The sequence below is a fragment of the Belonocnema kinseyi genome, chromosome 2 (genome assembly GCF_010883055.1).
Source record: "Belonocnema kinseyi isolate 2016_QV_RU_SX_M_011 chromosome 2, B_treatae_v1, whole genome shotgun sequence".
NCBI lineage: Eukaryota > Metazoa > Arthropoda > Insecta > Hymenoptera > Cynipidae > Belonocnema > Belonocnema kinseyi.
The window spans coordinates 80,913,878-80,927,190 of record NC_046658.1 but is presented as its reverse complement, the minus strand read 5'-3'; the positions used below and the strand labels follow the sequence as shown (position 1 = coordinate 80,927,190).

Below are 13,313 nucleotides of genomic sequence, written 5' to 3'. Positions count from 1 at the left end.
CCATTAGAAACGAGTCAAGCGGCCCTCCCTGTTGACGTTTCTATCCCCCCGAAATTAGTACAAGGCCATTTGAAGGTTAACCCCCGACTCTTGACTGAAAGCGAGAGTTTGGTGTAGTATAATAATATTATACTAAATACAAATTGTACAGTACATATATAATAATAAATAAACAATAAATAGTAAATAATAAATAATAGTAAATAAGGTAAATGTCCCAATTTGGGCGAATATAAGGATTTGTTTGGCGTAATTTGCTTGTAAAAGTATTTTAAATCTTATAAATCGATAAAAGTTCTGAATACCGCATAGTTTGAACATTTTTCATCAATACTTTGGATATCGATACAAACAATTTTTACTGAATAATAAAGAATATTTCATGCTGTTCCAATGAACCTATTTGGGCGAATGAATTTTTCCTCTGACCCAGTTTGATAAGAACTGACTCCTAATTTAATTTAATTTGTTGTTGCAATCGTTTTCCGCACATTTTTATCAATTATTCAATACAAATGCATAAGAAACAGGCGTCATAACAGGAAAAAGCTTTCAGAATTTAAATAGTGTGCTTTTTATCTTTAAAAAAACTCCTAATTTTTATGTAACCTTGTTGTATGTAAACATTCGCACAAATTCCTCCAACCGTTTTTTTCCGTCCGTATTAAGGCGGAAGGAAATATTCGAATTATTCATTAGCTTTCAGTTATATTGAAGAACACATTCGAAAAACTTATAATTAATACTTACTTTTCAACCAAACATTCGCGCCACAAACATTTTGGAACACTGTTGAAACGAAAAACTACGCAGACTGTCAATTCCCGAATTAACAAGCCGAGAGCAATGTTATGCTCGATCGGCCACAGATGGTGACATACGTGGCTATATAACGTTTAAAGAATACGAATACGTAATAAAATAACTATAAAACCTATATCAAAAATATCTTTAACCCATTCTAGAATGTGAATAAACTATTACTAGTGTCATAAACTTTAAGATTACAACGGATTTACCTACAGTATGTGAGCATTCGCACAAACTGGGTCTCTCGCCCAAAATGGGACATTTACCTTACATACATAAAATTCATATTGCCATAGATTTCAGAAAGATTTGACAAAGATTTCAGTTATTTCTGGAAGATTTCAGATAGATTTAAAAGACTCAACAAAGACATTAATTATTTCATAAAAAATGCCGATAGGCTTCAAAGATTGCACAAAGATTTAAATGATTTCGCCACGATTTCAATAATTTCATAAATATTACCAAAAATTTCCAAAATATTTTTAATACTGTGCAGATTTTTAAAGATTTTATATATTTTGCAAAGATTTTCTATAGATTTAAGGGGTAAGGTAGGTTCACGTTAAAAAAATCGATTTTTCGTACGTTTTTGTTGGAAAAACTTTTCTTTATATGAGCACATGTGTTATGGCATTCGATAGACACATATTTGAACTTCTCTCAATAATTTTTTTATATAAAAATTTAAACGCAAAAGCGCAAAACGGGGCCCCTAATGCAACACCACTGGATTATCTTAAATCAAAAGGTTGAACGGCATTTTTTAATAAACAATAGTAGAAAAAGTTTTGTACGATCTTAAAGTTAAGAGTAATCATTTTTTGCAAAATGGCGGACTTTGAAAGTCAAAATTTGATTTTTTTTCAGTAAAAAATGCTCGTTTTACGTATAATAAAAAAAAAAAGATAAACGATCGTTCAATCCTCGTGTAATGATATCTAGAATAACTGGTTCAATTTTGGTAACGATCGGATGAACCGTTTTTGAGAAATCGCGGGTCCCGTTTTAAAAACGTGTAGTTTCGGGAAAAATCGCATTTAAAGTTTTAAAACTAGAAAACGAGTAAAAAAATGACTTTTGAAATGTTATACTTTTAGAAAATGTAACGTTCAAAAATTCGATTTTTTTTACCTCCAAGGTACCCTACCCCCTAAACAGATTTTATAAGTACATGAATGATTTCCCGAAGATTTCAATAATTTCACAAATATTAAAAAATATTTAAAAAATGTTTAAAATATTTCGTAAAGAATTCACGAAGATTATAATGATTTCCTGGAGATTACAAAAATCTCGCAAAGATTTCGGATAAATTCAAGTGTCACAAAAACATCCAATGATTTTCCAAAGATTTTACAAAGATGTCAATTATTTTTTTTAAAATATTACAAAATATTTCAAAAAGATTTCGGATAAATTTAAAAGATTTCACAAAGGAATAAATAATTACACAAAGATTTCAAAAATTTCACAAATCTTTCAAAAATATATTAAAGATTTCAATGATTTTCCAAAGTTTTGAAGAATTTCACAAATATTATCAAATATTTTAAATAGTTCTCCAAGATTTCAATGATTTTTCGAGGATTTCACAAAGTTTTCAAATATTTCGCAAAGATTTTGTAAGGTTTTAAAAGATTTCCCAAATGCTTCAATGATTTTTCAAACATTTCAACATTTTCAAAAATATACCAAACACTTAAAAAATATTTTCAAATGATTTAAATGATTACCCTAAGATTAAAAATATTTCGCAAAGATTAAAAATATTTCACAAATATTATCAAATATTTTAAAAAGATTTCAAATATTTCACAACAATTTACAAAGATTTTAAAACTTTCAAAAGATTGAGAGAATTTCCAAAATTTGAAAAATGGAAAAGTGCCACAGATTTCGAAGATTTGGAACAATTTTTAAAGTGTTTTAATAAAACATTTTAGAAGATTTGAAAAGATCTCACTAAGATTTAAAATAAATCAATGATTTCAACGAATGAAAAAGTTTTCATAAACAAAGATTTAGGAAAAATATTTCAAAAAATTTTACACAGATTAAAAATATTTTATTGATTTTAAATAAATAAAAAGGATTTCAGAATGTTTTCACAAATATGTCAAAGTTTTCATACAAATTTCATAACAATTTAAAAAGAATACAAGACTTGTATAGATTTCAAAAAGGGTAAAGTATCCCAGATTTCAAAGATTTTTAAACATTTCGAAGATTTTAACCGATTTTAAACGAGTTCAATGATTTCAAATGAATACGAAAGATTTCAAAAATATTTCAAAGATGTGAAATTAATTCAAAAGGTTTAAATAAATTTGAGAAGATTTCATCAGATTTCAATTATTTCAAACCAACAAAAAAAGAGATTTCACAAACAAAGATTAAAGAAAGCTCAAGAGATTTCAACTAATTCACAAAGATTTCAAGGATTTGAAAGACGACTTATGTTCGCAAAAAACTAAGAACTTGTTTATTTATGATTCTGCTTTCTTAAAAAAATGTCGGTCAATCAAAAATAAAATGCTCGTTTTTACGTATATAACGAATGGTTGTTTAATTATTTAATTTAAAAGGGGAGACCTTTAAAAACTTGACTTCTTTACATCGAAAACCTGGAAAAGACCTTGAATTTTCTTCGTAAGAATCGCTGGACAGCCTGTAATAACTCTTCAACGAATGAAAATTTAAAATAAATAATTTAGTTGAAATGTCAAGTATCTAGTTGAAAATTCATGGATTTTTATGAAAAATTCGTTCCTATTGTTAGAAAATTAATTTTCTTGGTTAAAAATTCATCTTTTAGCTTAAAAATTCAACAGTTTTTTTTTGCAATTTTTTCTCTCTTGACTGAACATTTTTTCTTAGTTGAAAATTCAACTCATGTTAAAAAGTCGTCGTTTTGGTTGAAATCGACTGTTTTTTAATAAAAATTAATATATTTTGTTGTTGAAATATCATCTTCTACATTTTTTGTTCAGAGTTCTTCTTTTTTGGAAAATAATATAATTAATTGGTTGAAGGTTAAACTCTTTTGCTAAAAATGAACTTTTCGGTTGAAGATCCATATTTTTCATTGAAAATTCATCTCTTTCATGAAAAATGAGCTATTTTATGGAAAATTCGTTTTTTCTTTGTCTGATAATTAAGTTTTTTTTACTGAAAATTTAACTATTCCAGTTAAAAATTTAAGTATTTTGTTGAATTTTGTTTTCGTTTAAAATTAATTTTTTTCTTTACCTGAGAATGTAACTACTTTAGCTGGAAATTCCCTTATCTTCGTTAAAAATTCATCTTTTTGTTTGAATATTATTTGTTTCAAATAAAAATTTAATTATTCAATTTTTGACTGCAGAATGATTTTTTTTAGTCGAAAATTCTTATTTTTTCGGTAAAAATGATTTTTATTGATTTATAGGTCAATTATATGTCAAGATTCAACTATTTGGTTGAAAATTGCTCTTTTTTTGTTGAGAGCTCAAATATTTTATTGAGAATTCATGTGTTTTGTTCAAAATAGTCTTTTTTGTAGAAAATTACTCTTATTTTTTGAAAATTCAAATATCCCAGTTACATATTCATTATTTTCGTTGGGAAATTCATCTTTTTGATTTGAAGTTAATCTATTCCGGTTGATGATTCATTATTCGAGTTAAAAATGTATCCCGATAGTTGTAAATTTGTTTTTTTTTGTGGGGAAAATTAATTTTTCTTATCTGAAAATTTCTTTATTCCATTTTTGATTGAAAGCGGATCCTTTTTTAGTGCGAAGTTCAACTATTTGGATGAAAATTAATATCTGTTAGTTGAAAACTTAACCATTTGATTTCTGTATTCAGTTGAAACTGTGTACATAATTATTACGAAAAGGGATTCGAACAATATTGAGGGACATTTTTTGATATTTTACAATTATTTCGATAAATTAAAAATAATTTGGCCAAAAACTAAGCTCAGCCTAAAAAAAGTATGAAAATATAACGAGGCTACGAAGACATAATGTCAAAGTTATATAGTAATTACATTTTTTATAGAAAATAACGAAAAGAAACGTAACGAAAGTTGCGTTACACTCCTTTTTTTTCTTTAGACCCAAAACTTTGAAGGAAGAAACTTTATTTTTTACTCATTTTTAATACGTAGCATAGTTTACAGGTAAATTATGTTGAATTTACATAAATAATTGGCAAATATCAGAAAAGGCTTCTTAGTTTCTTTCGAATCTTTGATTTTGAATGTATTAAAAAAAAAATGCGAAATATTTTAATGGCTCCGTACTATGAAAAATTATATCTGGGAAAAACTTGAGATACCTGAAAAAACCTGGAATTGTCAGTGAATTTTTGTCCAGGATTTGGGTAGATATCCTGCAAGATTTGCTTATTTATGATTCTGCTCTTTTTTTATATGTACAGCAGATGGTTATTTAATTATTTAATATGAAAAAGCGCTTTGAAAAAAGTTGATTTTTCATGACCTGGAAAACCTGGGAAAGACCTAGAGTGTTGTTCCTAAGAATCGCTAGACACCTTGATTAACTGCGGAAATGTTTAAAAAATAAAATGACGAAAATGCCTATAAGTTTGTAACTTTTTTTTTGTTACCAGGTAAAGCAAAACAGTCGGCAAAAACTGAAATTGAAAAGATGAAACTGTCTGACATGACCTGCAAAGAACTCGTGAAGGAGGCCGCGCGGATAATTTACCTTGTCCACGATGAACTCAAAGACAAGCAGTTCGAGCTGGAGATGAGTTGGGTTGGTGCTCACACTCAAGGTCAACACGAGCGGGTTCCCATAGAGATAAAAACAGAAGCAGAAACGAAGGCACGTCAAGCGATGGCTGATGATTCGGACAGTGACACCGAAGACATGTGAATAGCAGGTGCAAATTGATCAATTTGATAATCATTTTGTAAGTTATTTCTTTCGCATTTCTTGTGAAATGTTTTTATCGTTCGTAAGCAACACCTATTACTGATAAGTAAATCGAATAAATGCGTCGCTCTTCGTTTGTATCTCTTGAGCATTTTTTCTAACTTTCCTTTCATAAAACAGGGTGAACTCAGGTCAGGGAAAACCTGAAAATCAGGCAAAAGTCAGGGAATATCTTTAAGAAGGTGATTTTGGCTTTAAGTATACTTAAAGTCTTAAGGTCTAGCACAGAGTCACTTTTAGTCACTGTTTTTCTTAAGTCATTTTTTCGTCACTTTCCTTTCACCCATCAATTCAGGTCTATAACTATATTAACAGTTATTAACCCATTGAATTTAGGTCTATTGGGAATAGAGTTTTTAAATTCCCGAGAATTTAAGTTCAGATTATATAACCGAGAATATGACAGAATTTAGAAGAATTTAAAAGAATTTATGATTTTTAACAATACTTTTATTGTTCAGGTTATATCAGCGGTTGAATATAAATTATTTTCTAGCTCAGACATATTCAGGGATTTAAAATAGGCCTCACATTATTTAATAAATACCAAGAAGTAGAATAAGAAGACCCCACTCCCGGAAAACTTAGACGCGTGACATTTTAAAAATTCTCTGATTGTTCTTTGACTAATTTTTCATTTCAAAACATTAATATTCAAATACCAGCATTATAATCTTATGATATTTTTACCATAGAATATTTTATAAGCGGAATAAAACAGTGTTTTATATACAAATTAAGAATTTTCAAATGTATTAATTTATTTCAAACAAAAAAAAAAGTTTTTTCTACTTTAAAAGATAGCTCTTTAACAAAATACTGAAATTTTCAACAAAATAATTGAATTTTTAACATAATAGTTGAATATTCGACCTAAAAAGACAATTTGTCAATGAAAAAGTGTCATAGTTTTTATTTTACTCAACAACAAAATGAAATTTATACAACAAAATAAAAGAATTTTAAAACCAAAAAGACAAATTTCCAACAAATAAAGATTTTTCACTCAAAAAATAAATAAAACTTAATCTAAATTATTGAAACTTCAAACCGGAAGACAAATTTTCTTTACAAAAATTCAATTTTCAAACAAAAAATATGACTGATCAACAAAAAATTAATTTTCCACGAAACTGATGCATTTTTACGCAAAAAAAAGGAAACTAAACAGTTAAATTTTCAACCACACATAAGCCTTTAATAAGTAAAAAAATTTCACAATGTAGTTTAACTTTGACCCAAGTAGTTGAATTTTCAATTAAAAAAATAATTTATAACAAGATAATTAAACTTTTAACCAACGAGATACAATTTTAACTTAAATTATAAATCTTTAAAAAAAAGTGATTTCTTAACAAAGCTATTCAACCAAATTTTTTAAACAAATTAGTTGAATTTTCAAGCCAAGAAGAACCATTTTTAACCAGAAAGTTGCATTTTCATATAAAAAATGAAATTTCTTCTATAACAGATGAAGTTTTAAATCAAAAAGAGAAATTAAAAAAAAATATTTGAATTTTCTGTTGAAAAAGATATTATTCGAGGTTTCACAATCAAACTATGAATTTTTTAACAATAAATAATTTTCTACCAACAAAATTGAATTTTCAATTGAAAAAGACGAGTTTTTAACCATAAAGGATGACTTTTCAACAAAATTGTTGAATTCTCTGGCAAATAGTTCCATTTTTATCATATTTTTAAATTTATCATCAATTATCATCAAATATCAAAATATGAATAAAATGATAAATTTTAAATATGATAAATATGATAAATTAAAAAATTGAGTTTTAATAAAAAAAAAAGATTCCAGTTAACTTAGCAACATCAAAAATTGAATTTCTGTAACAAAAAAATAAGTTTCTACGACAAGAATTGAATTTTCAATCCAAAAAGATGAATTTTTCCAACCAAAAAGGATGAATTTTTAAACCAAATAGTTAAATTCTCTACTAAATAGTTGCATTTTTATCCAGAAAAGATTTAATTTCTGCTGAAGCAGGTAAACTTTAAAATAAAAAAGATAAAATTTCAAAAAAAGAGTTGAATTTTCAACCGAAATGTTAACAAAAAAATGCAATTTTCTATTAATTAAAATAAATTCTGAGATTCTCATAAATTCTCAGTGAATTTATTTCTCGGTTATATTTTGGGTAATATTCTTATTCTCGTTACCGTTCTCAAAGCAATATAATCGATTCAGAACTCTAATTGGAAGTGGTTAAACTGCGATACGCCACCTGGTGACAAAAATCCGAACTTATCCGAATAGGTACGATTTTAAAGATGCATTCTATTTCATACATAAAAGTATTTTAACGATTTTTTTGTGAGGTTTAAAGTATTTATTGGATTATAAAAACAAGTCTTTATCGGAAACAATGGATTGTAAATGGAATTTACATATTATACTCTGAAAAAACACATTTTTTGACAGAAATATTTTTCTAAACAAAAAAAACAATTATTGTACTATTTATTGTGATTTTCAAAAGAATTGATATTTAAATTATAATTGTCTATTATTCGTATTATTTGCATAATTTAGATCAAATTTGTCACTACATACATTAATTAAAGTTTATTTATGCTTAAAATACATTGAAACATATATGAAATAGTGAAATAATTTTTTTTTTAAACCTATCTGACAAAAATGTGTTTTGCCACTGTATCATAATTTATTGTTCAATCATTGTTTTATAATTTACAAAACAATCGTAAAAACACTTTTATGCAAAAATTAAAATAAACCCTTAAAATTGTACCTACTTTTTCTAGACACAGTTTTGGAAACCAGATGGCGAAATGGTAGACCACCATTCCTAATACCTTTTCCTGAATTTTTTTGAATTTTTAAAAAATCTTTTAGGGTATAATAAATGTATTTTTGAAAATTCCAATGAAAAGTTTCAATGGATTTAAAAAACTGCAGGGTATTTTTGAAACTTCAAAGTGTTTTAAAGAGCTTCGAAACTTTTCAAGGTATTACAGAAGATTTCAAAGGATTTTAAATATTGTAAGTATTTTAAAAGTACCTGTGGAAGATAAGAACCCATTTTATTGGAAATTTAAGGTTTTCGGATATTTTGATAGATTTGTAAGGGATTTTATAAGATTCCTGAGGATTTCAATGGTTTACGGGATTTTTAAAAGTTCTGAAACTATTTTACCTAATTTTCCAGGATTTTAGGAAAGAGGGTGGCCGCTGTACCCGAGAGACCGGGTAAATTACAGTGCATTTATTTTTTGAACGGGGATTTTATCAGTTTTTTAAAATAATTATTTGAATTGATATATTTTTCAATTGGAATTAAATACAAAATTTGGCCAGGATATCAATTACTTAATTAGGTAACAATTTTTTATGTGGATCAATATAAATAAAATGTTTTTTTTTTAAATAATAATAAAATGTAAATTTACATGTTGACTTGACTCGATTCTAGCTACATTTTTGAATCTAGGCTACATTTTGCTCAAATTAAGCTCAAATACCCTGGAAGCAAATATAAATTAGCAATCATTCAAATTTTGCATTATATTTTCTGTTTAAAAAAATTTTTTCGTAACTTTATTCAACATGTTTTAAAGCCAAAATTAACCATTTTTGGAGCCCGTGAAAGGACTATCCATAAGATCCCATGTTTTTTGTCACAATTCTAGACAGTGATAATTCAAATTTTAACCTGGAAAGGGCCCCATAAGAAGGCATTACGTGAAAGAGGACACATTTCTCCGCAAAAAAAAACAACTAATTTTCATGATTTTTCATCTGATCGATCCAATAGCCGGACTACCTTAATTTTAAAAATGCCGTTTTAAAGACTTAATAAATTAAAAATTAGAAGCGTTTCTAATCGATAATTTTGGATAAAAAATTGTTTGGCTGATCAACTGTAAATATAAATTAAAATGATTTTTTAAATTGAACTATACGTTGAGGATTAACAAGCGAATAATAATAAATTTGATTTTACAAGACGATTCGGGATCTGTTAAAAACTGAAGAATTTCCAGATTTTAACGTTAAATATATTTATAAACTATTTTCAATTTTAAAAAAGGTCAAAATGATTGTTTATTGCTTATTAATTAGTCCATGTTTAATTATTAATTATTACTAATTAATTATTATATTTAAATTCATTAAATCTTAGATGTTGTTAAAGTCTAAAATTTGAAATTTTTGAATGAAGAAAAAGATCAATGCTTAATATATTTAGAAATGTTTAACTGTTTATTTAAAATCAGTAATTAGAGTACAAAAATTCAAAACTAAAAGAAAAGTCTACTTATTCCGACAAAAAACCACTATTTATATTGAAATTTCGGTGCAAGCAACCCAAAAATGTTTAGAAGTTCTAAAAAAATTTGAGAAATAATTTAAGATTTAAAAAAAAATCCAAAACACCATGTATACTTTCCAAGATTTTGAAATAAAATTTTAAAGCTTTTTATGGATTTTTAAACTATTTGAGATAAAAATAATTTAAGAAGTTCTCATTTTATAAAAAACTTCGTCTCTCATTTATTCATGCTTCCAGCTTTAAACTGCTTAATATAATTTACAGCTTAGTTTTTATTACTTCATTTTAAAAAATGCTTAGCTTTAGAGTTTGAATTTTTTTATTTTATTGCCTATGAAGAATGGTTGCGAATCGTGAAAAACCCAGGAAATGACCGGGAATATTTTTCTTTGGTTAAAACGGCCACCCAGAGGTAATATCATCAGTTGTTTTAAAAGGTTTTATTTAAAAGGTTGAATTAATTTAAATTATTAGAAGAAATTTCAAAAAATTTTACAGGTTTCAGGATATTTTTTTTAAACTCATAGGAATTTTTAAGAACTTAAAAAAAAGTCAAGGGCTTTCAGAAGTTTTAAAAGGATTTGAATTATCTTAAGGTATTTTTAATATATTTGAAATTTTAAAAAGCCTTAAAAACTTTCCAGGGGTTTAAAATAATGTAGGATATTTTAAAATATCCCAAAGAATTGCATTGTTTTAAGGGATTTCAAAAGAATGTGATGTGATTGTAAATAATTTAGAAGATATGGAACGATTTTATGGGACCTACAATGTTTTAAGAATTTAAAAAGATTCAAAGAGATTTTTTAAGATTTTTGAGGATTTCAATGATTTTAGGAGAATTTATCCATTTTTCTAGAATTTTAGAATATGGAGTTTCATTAGATTTCACGTGATTTAAAAATATTTGAATGGATTTCAAAGAATTCATTCACCGTTGAGGGATTTTGAAGGATTTGAAAGATTTTCAAATATTTCAAGGTATTTAAAATCCAAGAAATATTTTAAGAGCTTTAAAAAATGTTTAGGTATTTAAAAAGGTTTCAAATTATCTGAATTATTTTAGAGTTTTTAAAATTGATTTTAATAATTTTAAGTAATTTCAAATACTTTAGGGTATTTTCTAAATTCTAAAGAATTTCCAAAGCTTTGAAAATTTTCACAGGACTTATAAGGTTTTAAGATATATTAAAAGATTCCAAGGAATTTTTAAAGATTTTTTAAAGGATTTGAATGATTTTAGGAGATTTTAGAATACACTGTGGTATTTTTATAAATTTTCTATGATTTTAGCACATGGAATTTCATAAAATTTCACTTATTTTTTAAATATTTTAATGGATTTCAAAGAAATTATCCACAAGAAGTGAGGGATTTCTTAGTGTTTCAAAGATTTGAAGTGATTTTCATATATGTTATGCAATTCATTTTAATTAATATGGAATTCACCCTGAATTCTTTAAAAATATTTTTAATGGTTCTTAACTCATTTAAAAATGACTCAATTCAAGAAATTTTTTCATATTTTTGAGTTGAAAATGAAGTTTCAATTAATTTAAATTGTGTAAAAATATCAAAGTGTATTCTAGTTGGAGTTTACCCAGAAGTCCAAATGAGCCCAGGAGGGGAAACAAAGTTCCAGATATTTAAGTTAATCTTAAAGATACCTGAATTGGAGATTTTAATTTAAAAATGATGACAGTGCCTTACTTTTTTTTCTGATAATTTAAGGAAACCTCCTGGAATTTGAGTGTTTGTTTTATTCGATATCCTGTAATTCAATTTTGTCTAAATAAAGAAGAAACACGTTTTTTACATTCTCATCTAATGAGAAGGTATTGGTTTTCTGTAAAATTTCACTTTGTCGGTTTTCATAAAATCTTCACGTTTTGAGACCCACTGAGTAAAAAAAAACGATTTTTACGAAGGTGTTTGTCTGTCTGTAGTCAGTATTCTGTAGGCACGATAACATTCGAAAAATTGATCAGATTGGATTCTGCTTTGGCATACTTTTTTAAGGCCTAAAAAGAAAGAACAAGTTCGTGAACCAGCTATTTTTGATAAAATTTCAAAAAGTGAGCACGTTTTCAAAATTTTTAAGACCACATTTTTTCAAGATTTCAAAATTCTATGAACGGTTATTCATAGTACTCAGAAACTTAAAACAATTTATCCTAATGACTTTTCTATAAAAAGTAAATTATCAGAGTTAGAGCATTTTCAAAATCCAAAAAAAAAACTAAAATGAACATTTCAAGCCAAACAACGCATGCTATGAAAAAAAGTCAAGAGAAGAAAAACGTTGATTTTTGAAAGCCCTACACGATCGTCATAACAACTTTTTTGATTTGGTCGAAAAGTTGAAAATTCAAAATTTGGTCGTAGCTCAACTTTTTGAAACCACATTTTTTCAAGATTTAAAAATTCTATGTGCTGTTATTTATAGTACTCAGAAACTCAAACAATTTATTCTTATGACTCTTTTCTATTAAAAGAAAATTACTAGAATGAGAGCATTTTTAAAATCCAAAAAAACAAACTAAAATTAACATTTTAAGCCAAACAACGCATGATATGAACAAAAGTCAAGAGAAAAAAAACGTTAATTTTTTAAAGCCCTAAAAAATTATCATAACAAATTTTTTGATTTGGTCGAAAATTTAGAATTTTATCGTACGAAAAATAATGAAAAATCCAAAAAGGCCGTTTTTTGGTCAAACTATGAAAGATACGAAAAAATTGAATAAACTAAAATTACGCGCCCTAAAAAGATCTACAAATTTTTTAATAATCACTTTTCGATAGGACGCGTAGTTTTTGTTTTTAGTCGTAAAAAAGAATATCAAAAATTAAAAATTACAAATAAATTAAGTTTTTGGACTAACGGCATAAGCTACAAAAAAATTGTTTATTAGAAAAAAGGCTACACGCTCAGTCTTTGTGTTTACCCTACATTTGTGCGCAATTTAAAAAAATTAAAGGTCAGAACATCGATAACTTATATTTGGTGATTGAGAATCCTCTTTTGTCGAACCTCCTTCAGCTTTAACGAACAAATTCTCATTATGTATCTCGTACTTCGCATTTGATTGATTTGACTAACGTCATAAGCTACAAAAAAATTGTTTATTAGAAAAAAAGCTACACGCTCAGTCTTTGTGTTTACCCTACATTTGTGCGCAATTTAAAAAAATTAAAGGTCAGAACATCGATAACTTATATTTGGTGATTGAGAATCCTCT

At 26.4% G+C, this 13,313-nt stretch overlaps 1 protein-coding gene across 1 annotated transcript in view; it reads left to right on the top strand.

Annotated features, from left to right (window-relative positions):
• LOC117167120 (proteasome subunit alpha type-3) overlaps positions 1-5,838 on the top strand; it is an 11,969-nt gene extending 6,131 nt beyond the window's left edge. Inside the window, exon 4 of the mRNA XM_033351780.1 lies at positions 5,430-5,838. Within this exon, the coding sequence (XP_033207671.1) occupies positions 5,430-5,698 (269 nt within the window). The 3' untranslated portion in view covers positions 5,699-5,838. The remainder of the gene's footprint in view (positions 1-5,429) is intronic.
• Positions 5,839-13,313: the final 7,475 nt, after the last annotated feature.